This window comes from Hemiscyllium ocellatum, chromosome 14 (genome assembly GCF_020745735.1).
Source record: "Hemiscyllium ocellatum isolate sHemOce1 chromosome 14, sHemOce1.pat.X.cur, whole genome shotgun sequence".
NCBI lineage: Eukaryota > Metazoa > Chordata > Chondrichthyes > Orectolobiformes > Hemiscylliidae > Hemiscyllium > Hemiscyllium ocellatum.
Window position 1 is genome coordinate 6,949,601 of NC_083414.1, and position 19,670 is coordinate 6,969,270.

Genomic DNA, 19,670 nt, shown 5'->3' on the forward strand with positions numbered 1-19,670 from the left:
TGGGACCACCCAGCTACTTAACATCAATGCAGCATTATTGACCCCTATTAAAACTGCACTCAGTGGAAATCATTGGGGGTAGGGTGTTAATACCCTTCTCAGATTGGTGTCCTACCGAACATAAAGGAAGGTCATAGAGATGTACAACATGGAAACAGACCCTTCAGTCCAACCCGTCCATGCCGATCAGATATTCCAACCCAATCTAGTCCCACCTGCCAGCACCTGGCCCATATCCCTCCAAACCCTTCCTATTCACATACCCATCCAAATACCTCTTAAATGTTGCAATTGTACCAGCCTCCACCACATCCTCTGGCAGCTCATTCCATACACGTACCACCCTCTGTGTGAAAAAGTTGCACCTTAGGTTTTTTTTATATCTTTCCCCTCTCACTCTAAACCTATGCCCTCTAGTTCTGGACTTGCCGACCCCAGGGAAAAGACTTTGTCTATTTATCCTATCCATGCTCCTCATAATTTTATAAACCTCTATGAGGTCACCCCCCAGCCTCCGCGCTCCAGGGAAAACAGCCCCAGCCTTTTCAGCCTCTCCCTGTAGCTCAGATCCTCCAACCCTGACAACATCCTTGTAAATCTTTTCTGAACCCTTTCAAGTTTCACAACGTCTTTCCAGTAGGAAGGAGACCAGAATTGCATGCAATATTCCAACAGTGGCCTAACCAAAGGAGCAGCTTTTTCAGCCAGAAATTTTTCCCGCCCTTCATCTTGGATTGCCCAGAGTGATTGTGATTGTTGGAAGTCAATCATCATGATACTGCAGGAGTTCCTGCAGCTAGTGTCCTCAACTTAATAGAGTCATAGGGTTATATAGCATGGAAGCAGACCTTTCAGTCCAACTTATCCTTACCAACCAGACAAACTGATTTAGGTCCATTTGCCAGCATTTGGCTCATATCCCTCTAAACCCTTCCTATTCATATACCTATCCAGATGCCACCTTCTCTGACAGCTTATTCCACACATGTACCACCCTTTGCATGAAAATGTTGCCCCGCAGGTCCCTTTTAAATCTTTCCCCTCTTATCTTAACCCATGCCCTCCAGTTTTGGACTCACCTACCCTGTGAAAAAGACCTTGTCTATTCACCTTATCCATGTCCCTCATGATTTTATAATCTCTTTCAGGTCGCCCCTCAGCCTCCAACCCTCCACGGAAAAAAAATCCCCAGCCTATTCAGCCTTTCCCTCTAGCTCAAGTCCTCCAATCCCGGCAACATACTTGTAAACCTTTTCTGCATCTTTTCAAGTTTAACAACATTTTCCTATAGCAGGGGGACCAGAATTGTATGCAATATTCTTAAAGTGACCTCACCAATATCCTGTGCAGCTGTAACATGATGTCCCAACTCCTATACTCAATGCACTGGTTGACTCTTAACTCACTTTCCCTCTGGATTTTTTGCCAATGATTTTAAAACAAATTCTTTGTAGTTATTGTATTGAGCTGAAAATGTGTTGCTGGTTAAAGCACAGCAGGTTAGGCAGCATCCAAGGAACAGAAAATTCGACGTTTCGGGCCAGAGCCCTTCATCAAGAATCATTCCTGATGAAGGGCTCTGGCCCAAAACGTCGAATTTCCTGTTCCTTGGATGCTGCCTAACCTGCTGTGCTTTAACCAGCAACACATTTTCAGCTCTGATCTCCAGCATCTGCAGACCTCACTTTTTACTCGAAGAGTTATTGTATTGAGGTCACCCAGGTGGACCTCAGAATATGAGTTCCCTGATTGGAGCTGTTAACCTGGGTCCAATCAGGGAGCCCTAGCTGACTGATATAAACAGGAGTGTTAGAGGCTCTGTTCACTCTGGGAGCTAGCTCTGAGAAACTTGGATCAGTGTCAAGGACTTTTCACGTGTAAATAAAGGGTGACCTGGTGAGGAGCTACTGGCCTCTGTGGAATTGTTCAGTCTTCAAATTTGGCCAGCCACTGGAGGAAACTTTTTTTTTCTGTTTACTTTATTAAAATTCCCATCACCCTTTAGCTTCGCTGTTCCAAAGAGAATAGTCAACATCCCTTCTTTACTAATGTACATCATTCTTGGTAACACCCTAACAAGCCCCTTCTGTAACCTTTCTAAAACTATTACATGTTTCCTAAAAAGTACTATGCAGATCTATCCACAATATTCCAACTGAGCTCAACTTTATCATGTTTATGACTGCTGAACAAGTTCAAGGATACTCCCATTCAGGTTGAACTTTACTCTTCACTGTAATGTTGAAATGTTTGCTAAGGTCCTTCTCATGCACGTTAAAATCATCTTTGGTGTATTTTGCCCCAGTGAGAATAAAGATTAACTTCATCAGCTTCATGACCTTCTCTTCAACATATGGTCAGAAATAGGAATGTTCACTTATGACTGCACAATCTTCAGCACAACTCCTCAGGTATTGAACAGTCCGTGCCCGTGTGCAAAAAAGACCTGGACAACATGAGGCTTCGGCTGATAAATGGCAAGTAACATTCACGCTAAATGCCAGGCAATGCAAATTTCCAACAAGCAAGAATCTAACCATTTCCCCTTGATATTCACTGGTGTTACCATTTGCAAGCTGCATTGCAGTAAGTCAACCAAGCCTCTTCAACAGCACCTTCCAAACCAGCAAACTCTAATACTAGGAAGGATAAAAGTAGCAGATATATAGGAATATATCCCCTCCTTCTGACTTGGATTTATGTAATGCCATTCCTTCACTGTCTGCATCAAAATCCTGGAACTTCCTTCCCATCAGAATTGGCGGTGTCCCTGTACCCCCAAGGACTGCAAAGGTTCAAGAAGGCAGCTCATCATTCATTGCTCGGGCAATTAGGGATGGGCAATAAATGCAGGCCTAGCCACATCAATGAACAAATAAAAATAAATCTCTTAGGTGCAAATGTAGATTAATTTAGTTGTGCTTTTGTTCTGTCTCAATTACCTTTGAGATGACTGGTTCATTTCGCTGGGAAATGTTTCTCTATGAACTCTGCATAAAATTTGGAAATGATTGACATTCAAAAACACAAAGAATTCTGTCAGTGAGGATTGAGTGCTTACTGAGCCAGTGACTGACATCAGCTTTATTTCTACTACATATTATCTACAGATTGGAGACAAATTATTCACTGTAGTGGGCTTTATGCAGAGTTAAGAGTTGATGAGGAAACAAATACTTTGTTTCAAAGGTTTTTTTTAAGCATGTCGACAAATATGCAGTGTGAGCTGATATTGGGTTCAAGAATATAGATAGACAGAGAAGAAATATTTGTGGAAACATCAAATTTCAGAGTGAGGGTTTGTTTAGACCTGAAAAAGAAGGACTCACCTGTATCTCTGAAGTGGTTGAAGAAATGGTATTTCTTCCATTTCTTCCATTGAAGACTAAGATGAGAGCTCTTTTTGCAGTTAATTACAGAGGTGAATTTTGCATAGACTCTGACGGGGGTTTCAGAAATGTCCAAGGTAATTTATTTATCCAATATTTAAGAGTAAAATTTCAGAAGAAGAATAGGGTCTCATTTTCCTCTGTTCCTCTGACAAATTACAGGAGGAATAGATAATTACTCCTGTGCTGGCCCTACCTCAGAGCCAGGGCGCCCAGGTTAAAGTCCCATTTGTTCCAGAGGTGTGTGATAATATCTCTGAACAGGTCGCTTCAAAAATATCTAATAAGGAAAGTTTTTACAGCACTGTTGGGAATATTCATACGTATGATGGGCTGAATGGCAGTCTTCTATATCTAATCAAATTGTTTTGTAGCTTCCTATTCCCCAAAGTAGATTTTCATCAGCAAATCCAGAATATGGGAGAACTAGCAGCCAATCATGATGAATCTATAATAATGATCTTTTAAATCCTAACTAAGTTAGTAGTTAATTGAATGTAAATCTGCCAAAATGAACTAATTTATCAGAGGACTACAGGATTTTGGTCGCAAATCTCAGTTTACTCTTGAGGTACCTTGTTTCTGAATGCATCAGCCTTACTTTCTGAAATGTCAGCCTGCTTTGACTGTTATTTGGTGTCTTCCCAGAGAGGAATTGCACACAGTATTGAGTTAGATCAAAAAGTATTGATGAGCTGGAACTTCACAAAATCAGCATTTGTAGAAGAAAAGGCAAAATACTACTTAAAACATGACCTGATGCTAATATCAGCTGTGATAATGATAGCACATTTGCCTTTGAATCAGCAAGTTATAGGTTCAGGTCCTACTCCAGCAACTTGGACATCCCAATACCCTCATGTTGGAGATGCTGGTGTGTGGACAGAACATTAAACCAAGACTTCATCTGAATTCTCCTGGTGGATGTAAAAGCTCCCAGACACTATTGTGAGTGTCCTACTAGCCCTCTGTAAACATCACATACACAAATGATATGGCCCCATACTATGAGAGCTTGCTATGTACCAGTTGAATGTCATGTTTCCTACATTAGTACAGTGTACCTCATTGCCTGTAAAATGCTTTCAAACATCTGATCTCATATCAGTTTAAATGCAAGGTCTGACAATGTAGAAACGATGGTCCCTGTAAGAATGAACCAGCAGATACCACAGAGGCAATAGGGAGCAGCTGATGCTCATTGGAGCATATGTTCTCATCCAGGAATCTGAGAGGGCTTTGTGGTGCCGTGCTAGTGTTCCTACCTCTGAACCAAGAGGCCTGAGTTCAGGACTCACCTGCTCCAGTGGTGTGTGATAATGTCTCTGATAGGGGAAAAAAAAATCCCTGGCTGTTATTTCTTAGTGTTGCACTAAGAAATAATGCTTTATAATTGGTTTTAATTTGTAACACAGATAATTTGGTCATGATTTGGTGGTAGTGAAAAACATCCAGATCTGTGTAGATTAGATTACTTACAGTGTGGAAACAGGCCCTTCGCCCCAACAAGTCCACACCGACCCGCCGAAGCACACCCAACCCATACCCCTACATTTACCCCTTACCTAACACTACGGGCAATTTAGCACGGCCAATTCACCTGACCCGCACATCTTTGGACTGTGGGAGGAAACCGGAGCACACCCACGCAGACAACGTGCAAACTCCACACAGTCAATCACCTGAGGTGGGAATTGAACCCGGGTCTCTGGCGCTGTGAGGCAGCAGTGCTAACCACTGTGCCACCGTGCCACCCCGTGTAATAGATCCTGAAAAAGGAAAGGGCTGGTCTTCCCCAGTCAGGGAAGTTAATTCTCAGCCAGAGAGACTGTCTCTGTTTTCCTATTTTGGCAAATGTGCAGCTATCAGTGTAACAAGTACCCTTCCCAACAGGGTCACCAGCAAAATATTTGCCTGCCTTTTTGTTCTTATTACATTTTGAGTGACCTGTTGTGCAATCCTCCTACTTTCTAGTGCTCTGAGAATGCAGCAATGAAGCAGTGCTATCCCTTCCCTCTACCCTCACCATCAAGAGGCTGCAATTGCTATCAAACCTGTGGAGCAATCCTGGTTCAATGAGCACTGCAAGAGGCCATGCCAGGCATAGTGCCAGGTGTACCTAAGAACTCAATACCAATCTGGTGAAGCCGCAGCTGCTGAAGCAATATCAATCCCACAAACAACAGATCAGATCAAAGCTCTGCATTACAGATGCCTAACTTCAGCCAATTCAACACCATCAGTGATATTTAGAAATTGCTGAGCACACTGTATACAGCAAAAGCCATGGGTCCAAAAAACATCATGGCTATAACAATGAAGATTTGTGCTTCAGAACTAGCCACACTCTTAGCCAATCTATTGCAGCTACAATACTTGCATCTATCCAAAAAATGGTACAATACCTAGGGATGTCCTGCCCTCAAAAATCAAGATAAATTGAATGTTGCCATTTACTGTGCCTGTCTACTTTCAACTTTTGACAAAATAATGGAATATGTCATTGACACTGTCATCAAACAGCATCAATACCTTGCTCACCAGTGCTCAGTTTGGGATCCAGACTTACAACAGCCTTGGTCTAAATGTGAACAAAACAGCTGACTTCCAGAGGTGAGGTGAAAATGGCTGCCCTTGTCCTCAATGTGGCATTTGGCATCAAGAAGCCCCAGCAAAACTGAAGTTGATTAGAATCAGGAGGAAAACTCTGAACTGGCTGGAATGGTACTGAGCATACAGGAACATGGTTGTAGGTGTTGGAAGCTGATTGTCTTAACCCCAGGACATTGCTGCAGGAATTCCTCAGATCGTATCCTAGGTACAACCATCTTCAGCTGCATCTTCAATGATCTTTTTCTCACAGAATGTCAAAATTGGGGATGTGCCCTGAGAATTACACAGAGATGTGGTTCACAGAGATAACACAGAAAGGAGATGTGCAACTCCTGAAATAATGAAAGGTGTCGTGATACTAAGCAGGAATATCTGCGCAGCATTCAGGCTTGGGCTGATAGGTTTCTAGTAATGTTTGTGCCATACGTTGTCAGCAATGACTGTCTCCAGCATAATACAATCTGACCACCTCCCATTGACATTCAGTTGTAGCACCGTTGCTGGATCCCCTGTTATCAATATCCGGAGGTTTACCATTGATCAGAAACCTGCCTGGATGAAACCCACAAACACTGTGGCAAAGCAGCCAGTCAGTGGCTGGGTATTCTATACCATGTAACTTGCCTCCTGACTCCCCGAAGTTTTCCCATATTCCTGATGAAGAGCTTATGCTTGAAATGTTGACTCTCCTGCTCCTCAGATGCTGCCTGACCGGCTGTGGGGTTTTCCAGAGCCACACTTGTTGGCACTATATACAATGCAAAATTCAGGAGTTTAATGGATTACTAAAACAGAATGTTGCAGATGAAAATCTGAAATAAAAACAGAAAAGGCTGAATATCCAAACCAAGTGAGGCAGCTTGTGTGAGCATGAACTGAGTTAATAATTCAGGTTATGATAACCCATCATTTGTGATGGAATACTCCCTCACATCTGGTGAGTGCAGCTTTAACAACGCTCAAGAAGTTAGGGAACATGCGGAACAGAGAAGCTCAATTGATTAGCACTCAATCCACCAACTCAAGCATTCCCACCCTCCATCATTGATGCATAGTGGCAGTAGTATATACTATTTACAAAATGCAATGAATCATCATGGCATAACTCCTTCAGTAGGAGAAAGTGAGGTCTGCAGATGCTGGAGATCAGAGCTGAAAATGTGTTGCTGGAAAAGCGCAGCAGGTCAGGCAGCATCCAAGGAACAGGAAATTCGACGTTTCGGGCATAAGCCCTTCATCAGGAATGAGGAAAGTGATGAAGGGCTCATGCCCGAAACGTCGAATTTCCTGTTCCTTGGATGCTGCCTGACCTGCTGCGCTTTTCCAGCAACACATTTTCAGCTCATAACTCCTTCAGTAGTACTTTTCTAAACTTGTGACCTCTACCACCTGGAAGGACAAGGGTAACAGATGCATGGAAACGTCACTAACTTAAAGCCGCACACCACCTGACGTAGAAATATGTCACCATTCCTTCTCTGCGCCTGGGTCAACATCCTAGACATCCCTACCTGACAGCACTACAGATGCTTTGCCACATAGACTGCAGTAGTTGAAGGAAGTGACTTAGTATCACCTTCTCAAGGATTATTAGGGATGAACTGTGCCAGTGAAACCTCTGTTCTATGAATAAATGAAAAAAGATTACCATGTCATATTGTGGTCCTGACTGTCTGTCCAAGGTTTCACGACACAACTTTAAAAAAGCACATAATTTCCCTCACCCCACACTCCCTTGCTTCCCCCTTTCTCTCCCCACTCCTATTGTCTTGTCCAATAATCCCCTGACATTTTATGGCTAATATGTTTGCTTACAATACATCTCATTCGCTGCAATCCACAAAAAAAAATTCACTGACTAAAGCATTTTTTGAGTTGTTTCAATGATAAATGAAAGCATTTTTTGAAACATCTTTTTGAAGTTTCCACTCCATATGCTAATTCACTCTGCAGTGTGAATTTTAATTGCTATAAGAAAGGGTTGTACCCAGGTGCAACTTAGATGTGTTTCCAGGCACAAACATCATCAATTCCAGCAAAGGAGAAAATCTGCCTCTTACAGTCAGATCCACTAAACACAAGCCTGACAATTGAATTCTGATTAACTGATAACTAGTTTGCCCAGAAATTTTATGCTTGGGTCAGGATTTATGTTACACTGCAGCCAGAAATAGACTGGTTGCAAATCTTGGTGGCACAGCCCATTTAATCATTCATCCCAGCAAGTGAAGGTAACTGAAAATAACCTAAAAGACATATCTCTTTAGCTGTTTACTGCTGTGTACGGAGTTTCAGCACCAAAAGCTGTGAACAACCTAGTTATTACTTCTACTTCTCCACAGTAGCTGCGCTGCCTTAAAAAAGTCCTAAGTTATAAAAAGACCAATCTGAAATTATCTGTGTTAGCAGCTCTCTTGCAGTATTGCTCACAGACTAAAGACAAGGTTGATTGAATCTCTGGTGATGCGAGTGTAGGATCTGAATTGTTGATGGCAGGCAGGTTTGGCTCAAGCTGGAGAAACTAATTTACGATAACTATAGGTGAAGGCACGTTTGGATGAAGATGAGTCTATACGTCCAATTGGAAACAGAAGGTGGATCTGCGTGGAGACTGGAGTTGGGTTTGCATTGAGGTGTAGACAGTGGGCATATCTGAGTTGAGTTGGGTGGTGAGGTTTCATTGAGTGACCCTATTATCCTACATTTGCCCCTGACTAATGCACCTAACCTACACATACCTGAGCACTATGGGCCATTTAGCCTCGCCAATTCACATAACCTGCACATCTTTGGACTGTGGGAGGAAATTGGGGCACCCAGAAGAAACCAACACAGACACGGGGAGAATGTGCAAACTTCACACAGACAGTTGCCCGAGGCTGGAATCAAACCGGGGTCCCAGGTGTCCTGAGCAACAGTGTTAACTAATGATCCATTGTGCTGCCCCATTTTGACACAGGCGGAAATGTCATTAAAGGGTTTTCCAGTTTATTTCATTAATGTTGATTAAAGCAGATGGCACATGAAGGATATAGCAGAATGGACAAAATAATGTGCAGCATCAGTCAAAAATAAAATGAGCACAGGTTGAGAAAGGGACCTTTAAATAATAGTGGACTCATCACATTTAAGTAATATTTTCAAGATGTTGCTGGCAATTAAAACTGCAAACAAAATTGACATCTATGCTAAATTGAAGTAATGGAGTAAAGGTACATTGAAGTTATGTAAATGTTGGTCAGATTCTGCTCAGAGTCCTGTGAACACTTCTATATATTGTTAGAGCAGTAATACCATAATATCATAGAAATCTAAAGCACTAAAGAAGGCTTTTTGGCCTGTTGTGCCTGTGTTTAGCCTCACACCTTTGCTTTTTGTGTATTGCCTGTAGGTTCTTCATCCTTATGTCCCTGTCTAGTTTCCTTTGAGAATTATTTATGGAATTGGCCACTATTGCCTTTTCATGTTGAGTAAAAAATGAGGTCTGCAGATGCTGGAGATCACAGCTGCAAATGTGTTGCTGGTCAAAGCACAGCAGGCCAGGCAGCATCTCAGGAATAGAGAATTCGACGTTTCGAGCATAAGCCCTTCATCAGGAATAAGAGAGAGAGGTCCCTCTCTTATTCCTGATGAAGGGCTTATGCTCGAAACGTCGAATTCTCTATTCCTGAGATGCTGCCTGGCCTGCTGTGCTTTGACCAGCAACACATTTGCAGCTTTTCATGTTGAGTGTCCCGAATCCCAACAGCTGTTTGTTTAAACATTCTCCTCACCTCTCCTCTAATCTTTAGCCAGTGTTTTTAAATCTTTGACCTCCAGTTATTGACTCACAACAATTATACAAAAATTAGGAGAGTAGAAAAAGTGAACCAATTAGAACAAAACTAAAAACTGAACTTGAATAATGTAATGACTACAATGGCAGACCAGGGCCAAGAAATTTTCTGAAATATTCGAAGTACAGTTGTCATTAGAAATGCTGTCCTCTCAAGCAATGCATATTTCTTTTTGGCTGCAATAAGTTGTTTGTATAGTAAATGATCTGCTTGCCAGGATGGAATATTGTCCATCTTCAGGTATCCATTGTCAGCATTAATACAGGAAACCTCCCTGTACGATGTACAATGTGGAAGTGCATAGCGCCACACCACTGCCCTCTCCAATTTCACCACCCCTCACTGCAGCACAACACTACAGTTTCTGACTTCAGTTTAGCAAGATTGCTAACACAGAGGCAGTTTTTTTTGCTGAAAGTCCAACTTCATTTCACAGAGGATACGCACAGTCCAGCAGACAAAGGACATTCCCATATTATCTGGCTGCATGGATTTATGCACAGGGCACCTGCCACTGTGCTAACGTACCATATCGCCTCAAAACAAAATCCGTAATCCTTCACAACCTTCATGAGCCTGGCCTTGTATATGTGGTTACCTCAGAATGGTAAGGGTTCGGCGAGGTATTTTATGTGCATATCGACCATAGCTGAAGAGCCAAGGGTGATTCTGTGAATACATCCAGCAATTGCCCAGCTGAAATGTAAAGCTGGGAGTAAACTTAATTGCTTTAAGGTGAGACATCCCCCCTGTCTCTGGAGGGGCTGCCACCTTAAGCAGCCAGCCAAACTGATAGACCATTACCTCTGTGATATTAGAAGTATCAGTGGGAAGCAGTCACTACTGCTAGGACTACAGTGAGTCCCACCACTCCAAGGAGCCAAGGTAAGTCCAGGGTCAGAGATCTTGGGGTTGGGGATGTGGGCTGAGATCAAGGCACCAGGGGAAAGGGTTAAACAGAGGATTGATACTTTGGTAGGGGATGCTGGAGGTGCTACTGATAGACCCCAGGGTCCTGCAAAAGAAGTTCTAACTCTTGGTCTGTCCTCAGCTCATACAGCTAAAGGCTATCAGTGTTATGGTGAGGGCCTCCATTTGACTGGTAAAATATGGACTGTGGTAGACTAAGACCTGTAAGTGCTATTACTTAGCTACCTAAAGGTCTCAACATGCCGAAAGGGTGGGCAGGCCACCCAATACCCCCTATGACCTATGTAAAACGTCAGATAGGCACGGTGGCTCAGTGGTTAACACTGCTGCCTCATAGCACCAGAGACCTGGGTATGAATCCACCCTCGGGCAACTCTCTTTGCAGAGTTTGAATAGGTTTCTACCTGGTGCTCTGGTTTTCTCCCACATTCTATCTTGTTCAAAAAGTACACAATCTGTAGGCAGTCAACATTTTTTATAATGTATATGACATTTTATAAATTCCACTTTGGAAATAGAACCAGTGTGACTCAAGATTAGAATAAACACAGACTCTAACCTCACACCTTTAATGCATTGTCTGAGCTGTGATGTCATTTATTTTTATCAAAAACCTCAAGTTTCCTCAGGAATGTGACTTGAAAGGAGTTCTGAGATTTACATATTAATGAATGGAAACCTGCAACCCATTCTAAAAGATGAAAGACTTAAGAGCAATCTAGATTTGTTTAATATCTCGCATCAGTGTATGACATAATGATATTTTACTATAAATGCTGTGTCCTATGATCCTACTCCATTCATTACCTGATGAAAGAGCAGCTCTCTGAAAACTTGTACTTACATGTAAACCTGTTGGACGATTACCTGGTGTCGTGTGCTTTTTAACTTTGTACACCCTAGTCCAACATCGACAACTTCACATCATGTGTGGAGTTTGCGTATTCCCCCTGTGTCTGTATGGGTTTCCTCCAGGTGCTCTGGTTGCCTCCCGCAGTCCAAAGGTATACAGGTTAGGTGGGTTAGCCATGGGAAATACAGGTCACAGGGTTGACGTAGGAGGTGGGATGCTCTTCGGAAGGTCAGTGTGGACTCAATGTGCTGAATGGCCTGCTTCTATGAAAGTCTATGAAATCCAAGGCTGAGGGCGAGCGAGATGCCCACTGCTTAATTATATGACCCCTACCTTCAAACTCACCAGTGGCTGGGTGTAAAATCCATGCAGTTATTTCAGTATTAGTTCTTTCCATGGCATATTTGCCATATCAGTCAGTAGGGCAGGACTGACTGATAAAATCATGATGCTCATAGGGAAGAGAAAGTGAGGACTGCAGATGCTGGAGATCAGAGCTGAAAATGTGTTGCTGGAAAAGCACAGCAGGTCAGGCAACATGCAAAGAGCAGGAGAATCGACGTTTCGGGCATGAGCCCTTCTGCAGGAATGTCAATTCTCCTGCTCCTTGGATGCTGCCTGACCTGCTGCGCTTTTCCAGCAGCACATTTTCAGCTCATAGGGAAGACACTTATATAAAAACTTCATGAGTCAGTCTAACTAAGTACTATGGTAGAAACCCTGGTTGGATGTTGGGGGAAGTAGTGAATTTGCGATGAGGGTAATTCTGAAGTATTACACTGCTCAACCAATATACAACATAGATCACAAAATGAGTTATGGCAATATTGCACAGTTTTTAAAACTTGTTCACCGGATGTGAGTGTCTTTGCAAGGCTGGCATTAATTGCCCATTCTTAAATGCCCAGGGGGCTGTTCAGAGTCAACTACATTGCTGTGAGTCTAGAGTCACATGTAGCCCAGACCAGGTAACGGTGACAGATTTCCCTCCTTAAAGGGCATTAGTGAACCAGATGGTTTTTTTTTTAATGACAATCAGTGGTAGTTACATGGTCACCATTAGACTGGATTTTTTTTTAATGTCCTAATTTTTAATTGAATTCAAATTTCACCATCTGCCAAAATATGATTCAAACCCAGTGACATTACCACTACGCCACTGCCTCCACACATGGATGCTGGTAGTTCCTGTGGCATTATTTCAGATCATCGGGTGTAGGACATGCTTCATTCTGAAACTCTAAAGAGGTTCAACAGGCAGGTTGTTGCTCACCTGTGCCATTTTTGTCATTGGAATAGCGAAGATGGAGCGATAAATTTTCATCTTTGTTGAGACAAGGGATGTTAATGTTCATTCAAATTCAGCACCTATGAGCATAAAAGCTGTCTTTATTCAAAGTAGGGTTCCCAGTTTGAACCAAATTGAGACAGTCTCAGTCACGGTGAATGATTGTGGGCATTTCGGGACTGATTGCTGCCTTCCCTTTCCTTTGCCTTTCCTCTGCTCTCTTGAAGGCACTTACTGATATTGAATTACTGTCCCACAAATGCTCATCATGCATCCTCTAAGTTGAGATGGATTAGGGGAGGAGACTGCTCAATACAGAGGTTGAATCAAGTCCCACTCACAAAACATACAGTGAGGAGTCATTTTACTGTGGCCAGGCATGAGAAATCTAGAATTATAGAATTCTACAAGAAAGAAGAAATCATTTTGCAAATTGTTCCTGCCTGACTCTGTGAAAGAACTATTTACTTAGTCTCATTTCCTTGCATTCTTCAGAATTTCTTTTCTTGAAATATTTATCCACTTCACTTCTAAAGGCTAATGGATACTCTACTTTCAGCATTGTTTCTAGCAGGACATTCCTCTATCCTAACAGCCTACTTCATAAAATAAATCTTTCCAGGCTTTCCCTTTCTCGTTATGTGGTCAGTTTCAATTTATTCCCACCAGTTACCAACCCATTTGAGGGAAATTGTGTTTTTAACCAAGTTACCTTCCCAGGACTCTTGTTACTTAGCTTTTTTTTCATTTGCTACATCAATCTGATTTCTCTGAGGCCAGTTCGAACAGCTAAACTGCTGCTCTATCTGACATTACCTCAGAACAAACCCAAAATTAACATGAAAGCTGGCCTTGTATCAGTTATGGCTCAGTGAGTAGCACCCTTGTTCCTCAGAAAGCTGTGGTCAAGCTACATCTGAGAGAAACCCATAATCTACATTGCCACTCCAATGCAATACCAGAGCGATAGTGCCATTTTATGACTAATATATTAAGCAGAGGTTCCATCTGACCTTTCAGGTATAATGTAAATAATCAATTTTGAAGAGCAATGGCATTCTCCCAGTGACCAATATTTATCCCTCAATGAACACCTAGATGAGACAGCCTGATCCTTTGTCTAATTGTTGTTTCTGGGAGCTTTTAAAAAAAAATTAATGGAGTGTGAGCATCACTGACAGGGCCAGCATTTATTGCCCATTCCCAATTGCCCTTGAGAATGTGCTGGTGGGCTGCCTTGCCATGCACATTCTTAGATAATACATCCTCACGACAGTGCTACACTTTAAAACTAATTCAGATTATAAAGCTTTTTTTTTGGCATGTCCTGAGATTGTGACAAGCACTGTATCTAATTCTTTGAATAGACCATTCAAATATTTACTTGATGAACTAGACCATGGTGGGAACTGGATTTATATTTTTCTCCCTGAGCTTACTTTAGATTTTCTCCTTGTTCACTACTCAAATATGCCTGATGCTGCTCACTGAACACCTGAAGAAAATGCAGAGGGTAACCAGTTCCCCAGCCTCTTTGTGGATGGTATTCCATAACTGGCTGACACAAGGTGATTTGACTGTTCTTCCCTGTTCTAAGGTTTGAATAAATGATTGTACTGGATTGAGAGCTCGTGGCCTTGTGAATCAGGAATGCAAGCCCACATCCTATGGCACAACAAATTGAAACCCAGCATATGTAGTGAATTTTTTAAAAAATCCCTTACATGAATAAATCTTTTTAAAGCACTTTTGGACATATATTGAAAATATGTTTATTTTTAATGTTCAGAGACTTTCATTTTTCCTTTATGTCTTTGGTCGGCAGGTCAAGAAACTATGAGCCTCTCTGTGCAAATCTGCAATCCCAAATCCTTAATTGTTACCAAGAAAATCCACAGCTGACTTTAAAGTGCTCTGGCTTCGCCAAGGAATACCGCCATTGCATCAGAGAGGCACAAAAGGTATGGTTTGAAGGTTAACCTTTTGACATGTAAGAGCACTTTCACAATAGAAGAACCCAGTGGTGTTATTTGTTTCCTCTGTAAAGCAAAAAAAATTCACAGTTATTACAGCACAAAAGGAAGCCACTTGGCCCATTGAACCCAAGCCAATTCCCTGCAATTTAGTGAAAAAATTAAATCTTCATTGGTTTGTGGACCCCTGATAATGTGGGTCAGTCAATTTCACATCAGATTGGCCTGTTATTGCAAGCAGATAAATAGGGGGTGCGGCTAGTGTCACAGGAAGTCTTCCAGTTCCAGCTGTTTATATGGTTTAGATTTTTGGTCCCTTTCCTACCATTGGAGCATGATAGCAAGCACCAAATCTAAAAAAGGGAATGCATCACATCGAGGTCATCCTGCTGAGTTGTGAATGATTCTGACCAAGTTAACATTTTTTCAGTTGAACAATATTGTACATGTAGGGTCAGCAGTGAGGGAAGGTGATGGCCTAGTAGTAAATTACTAAATCAGAAACCCGAGTAGTAATACTCTGAAACCTGGGTTTAATCCTGCCATGGTAGATGGTGGAATTTGATTTCAATAAATATTTGGAGTTCATTAGGAGTCTAATGGTGACGATGAAACTATTCTGGATGTAGGTTTCACTGAGCTGGAAGGTTCGTTTTCAGACATTTTGCCACCATACTAGGTAACATCTTCAGCAACCCTCCGAATGAAGCACTGGTGGTGTAGCCCGCTTTCTATTTATATGTTTGGGGTTCCTTAGGTTGGTGATGTCATTTCGTGTGGTGATGTCATTTCCTATGGTGATGTCATTCCCTGTTCTTTTTCTCAGGGGGTGGTAAATGAGATCCAAGTCAATGTGTTTGTTGATAGAGTTCTGGTTGAAATGCCATGCTTCTAGGAATTCTTGTGTGTGTCTCTGTTTGGCTTGTCCTAGGATGAATGTGTTGTTCCAGTCAAAGTGGTATCCTTACTCATCAGAATGTAATATTATGAGTGAGAGTGGGTCATGTCTTTTTGTGGCTAGTTGATGTTCATGTATCCTGGTGGCTAGTTTTCTGCCTGTTTGTCCAATGTAGTGTTTATTACAGTTCTTGCAAGGTATTTTGTAAATGACAGTAGTGTGCTTGTTGTATGTATTGTGTCTGTCAAGTTCATTAGCTGCTGTTTTAGCGTGTTGGTGGGTTTGTGGGCTACCATGATGCCAAGGGGTGGCACAGTGACACAGTGGTTAGCACTGCTGCCTCACAACGCCAGAGACCCGGGTTCAATTCCCGCCTCAGGCGACTGACCTGTGTGGAGTTTGCACATTCTCCCCGTGTCTGCGTGGGTTTCCTCCAGGTGCTCCCGCTTCCTCCCACAGTCCAAAGATGTGCAGGTCAGGTGAATTGGCCATGCTAAATTGCCCGTAGTGTTAGGTAAGGGGTAAATGTAGGGGAATGGGTGGGTTGCGCTTCGGCGGGGCGGTGTGGACTTGTTGGCCCGAAGGCACTGCTTCCATACTGTAAGTAATCTAATCTAAAAAACAAGGTGTCTGAGTAGTCTGGCAATCATTTCCAAGATGTCTTTGATGTAGGGGAGAGAAGCTAGAATTTCTGGCATCCCCACAGGAAATGATCTCCCCACAGGTAATGACATCACTAACCCAAGGAAACCCTAAACATATAAATAGAAAGCTGGCTACGTTACCAGTGTTCATCCAGAGGCTCACTGAAAATGAACCTTCCAGCTCAGTGAGCAAACCTACATCCAGAACCTCAACCTGAGCTACAAATCTTCTCAAAACTCACTCACATTAAACTATTGTCAATTGTTGGAAAATCCATCTGATATCCTTTAGGGAAGGAAACTGCCATCCTTACCCGGTCTGGTCTACGTGTGACTCCAGACACGCAGTAATGTAGCTGACGCTTAACTGCCCTCTGGTTAATTAGGGATGGTTAGCAAATGCTGACCCGGCTAATGACGCCCACATCCCATGAATGAATAAAAATAAATGTTCGGCACATAATTGTGCATACAATGCTTTGTAAGATGACACTCACACATTTTGATAAGATATGACTTGAATGGGTAATTGAGTCTCTCAAGTCATAAAAATCACAAAAGGATAACATGCATTTTCTTTGTACATTGAAGGAAAGTGGGCTTTGCTGGCTAGGCTTGCATTTATTATCCATTCCTAACTGCTCTTGCTAAGTTGATGGTGAACTGCTTTCATGAGCTGCCACAGTCCAATTGCTGTATGAATACCCATAATAGAGTGGGAGTTCCAGGAGTTTGATCCAGCAGCACTGATGGGCAGGCAATATATTACCAAGTCAGGATGGTGTGTGGCTTGGAGGGGAGCTTTCAGGTAGTGATGTGTCCATGTATTTGCCGTCCTAGTCCTTCCAGATGGATAGGATCTATTTACATTGGGAAGAAAATTATCAATGAAAGGCAGCATGGTTTTGTGCAGAGAAGGTCATATCTTGCCAACTTAATAGAATTCTTTGAGGAAGTAATGAAAGTTGATTGATGAGGGAAGGGCTGGTAGATGTCATGATCATGGACTTCAGTAAGGCATTTGATCAGGTTTCCCATGGTAGGCTGATGAAGAAAATGAAGTAGCATGGGATCTGGGGTGTACTAGCTAGGTAAATAACTGACTAGGCAATAGGAGACGGAGAGTGGTAGTGGAAGGGAGTTGCTCAGAATGGAGAACCGTGACCAGTGGTGTTCCACAGAGATCTGTGCTAGGACCACTATTGTTTGTGATATAAATAAATGATTTGGAGGAAGTATAGATAACTTGATTAGGAAGTTTGCAAATGGCATTAAGACTGCATACAGTTCTGGTTGCCACATTCCCAAAAGGATGTGGGTGCTTTGGAGAGGGTGCAGAGGAGGTTCGCCAGGATGTTGCCTGGTATGGAGGGTGCTAGCTATGAGGAGAGTTTGAGTCGATTAGGATTATTTTCTTTGGAAAAAAGGAGGTTGAGGTAGGACCTGATTGAGGCCTACAAAATCGTGAGAGGTGTAGACAGGGTGGATAACAATAACCTTTTTCCCAGAGTGGAGGACTCAACTACTAGGGTTCAAAGTGAGAGGAGAAAAGTTCAGGGGAGACATACATGGAAAGTTCTTCACACAGAGTCTGGTGGGTGCCTGGAATGGTAGAGGTGGGAATGATAGCATCATTTAACATGTATCTAGACAGATACATGAATGGGCAGGGAACAAAGGGATACTGATCCTTAGAAAATAGGCAGCAGACTTAGATAGAGGAAATGGATCGGTGCAAGCTTGGAGGACCAAATGGCCTGTTCCTGTGCTGTATTGTTTTTTATTCGTTGTTCTTTGTTTGGTGGAGTAACAGATAGTGAAAGAGACTATCAAAAAATGCAGCAGAATATAGATAGATTGGAGAGTGGGGCAGATGGAATTCAGTCTGGGCAAATGCTAGGTGATGCATTTTGGAAGATCCAATTCAAGAGCGAATCATACTGTAAATGGAAAAGCCCTGGGAAAATTGACGTACAGAAAGATCTGGGTGTTCAGGTCCATTGTACCCTGAAGGTGGCAACGCAGGTCAGTAGAGTGGTCAAGAAGGCAAACGGCATGCTTTCCTTCATTGGACGGGATATTGAGTACAACAGTTGGCAGGTCATGTTACCCTTGTATAGGACTTTGGTTCGGCCACAATTGGAATACTGTATACATTTCTGGTCGCCACATTACCAAAAGGATGTGGATGCTTTGGAGAGGATGTAGAGGAGGCGCACCAGGATGTTGCCTGGTATGGATGGTGCTAGGAATGAAGAGAGGTTGAATAGATTAGGATTATTTTTATTAGAAAGAAGGAGGTTGAGGGAGCACCTGATTGAAGTTAACAAAATCATGAGAGGTATAGACAGGGTGGATAGCAATAAGCTTTTTCCCCAGAGCGAAGGATTCAATTGCTAGTGGTCACAAGTTCAAAGTGAGAGGGGAAAAGTTTAAGGAAGATATGCGTGGAAAGTCCTTTATGGAGTGGGTGGGTGCCTGGAACACGTTGCCAGCGGAGGTGGTAGAGGCAGGTACAAAAGTGTCATTTAAGATGTATGTAAACAGATACATGAATGGGCAGGGAGCAAAGGGATCCAGATCCTTGGAAGATAGGTGACAGGTTTAGATAGAGGATCTGGATTGGCGCAGGGTTGGAGTGCCAAAGAGCCTGTTTCTGTGCTGTAATTTTCTTTATTCTTTGTTCTAATGGTAATGGACATGGGTTTGATAGTTGCAGTCCAAGGAACCTTGGTTAATTTCTGCAATGCATTTTGTAGCTGGTACATACTGCTGCTAATTGACATTGGTGGTGCAGGGAATGAATGTTTGGATACATGGTGCCAATCAAGTGTACTGCTTTGTCCTGGATCATACCAAGCTTCATGATGCTGTTTGAGCTGCCCTCATCCAGGCAAGTGGGGAGAATCCCATCACAGTCCTGACTTATGCTTTGTGGATGGTAATCAGGCTTTCAAGAGTCAGAAGGTGAGTTACCCACTGCAGGTCTCATAGCCTCTGGCCTGCTGTCATAGCCACAATATTTATATGCCAATTCCAGTTCAGTTTTTGGTCAATGGTAATTCCCAGGATGTTGATTGTGGGGCATTTAATAATGACAGTACTATTGAATGCGAATTAGATTCTTTTTTGTTGGAGCTGGCCATTGCCTGGCTCTTGTGTGGCTCAATAGTTGCTTGTTCCTTATCAGACCCAACCTGAATATTGTTCAGGTCTTGTTGCATTTGGATGTAGAACTACATCAGA

The 19,670-nt window shown here is 42.5% G+C and overlaps 1 protein-coding gene across 1 annotated transcript in view; it reads left to right on the forward strand.

Annotated features, from left to right (window-relative positions):
* LOC132822058 (MICOS complex subunit mic25-like) overlaps window positions 1-19,670 on the forward strand; it is a 544,468-nt gene that overhangs the window by 355,902 nt on the left and 168,896 nt on the right. Inside the window, exon 7 of the mRNA XM_060835068.1 lies at window positions 14,735-14,870. Coding sequence (XP_060691051.1) covers window positions 14,735-14,870 — 136 coding nt within the window. The remainder of the gene's footprint in view (window positions 1-14,734; window positions 14,871-19,670) is intronic.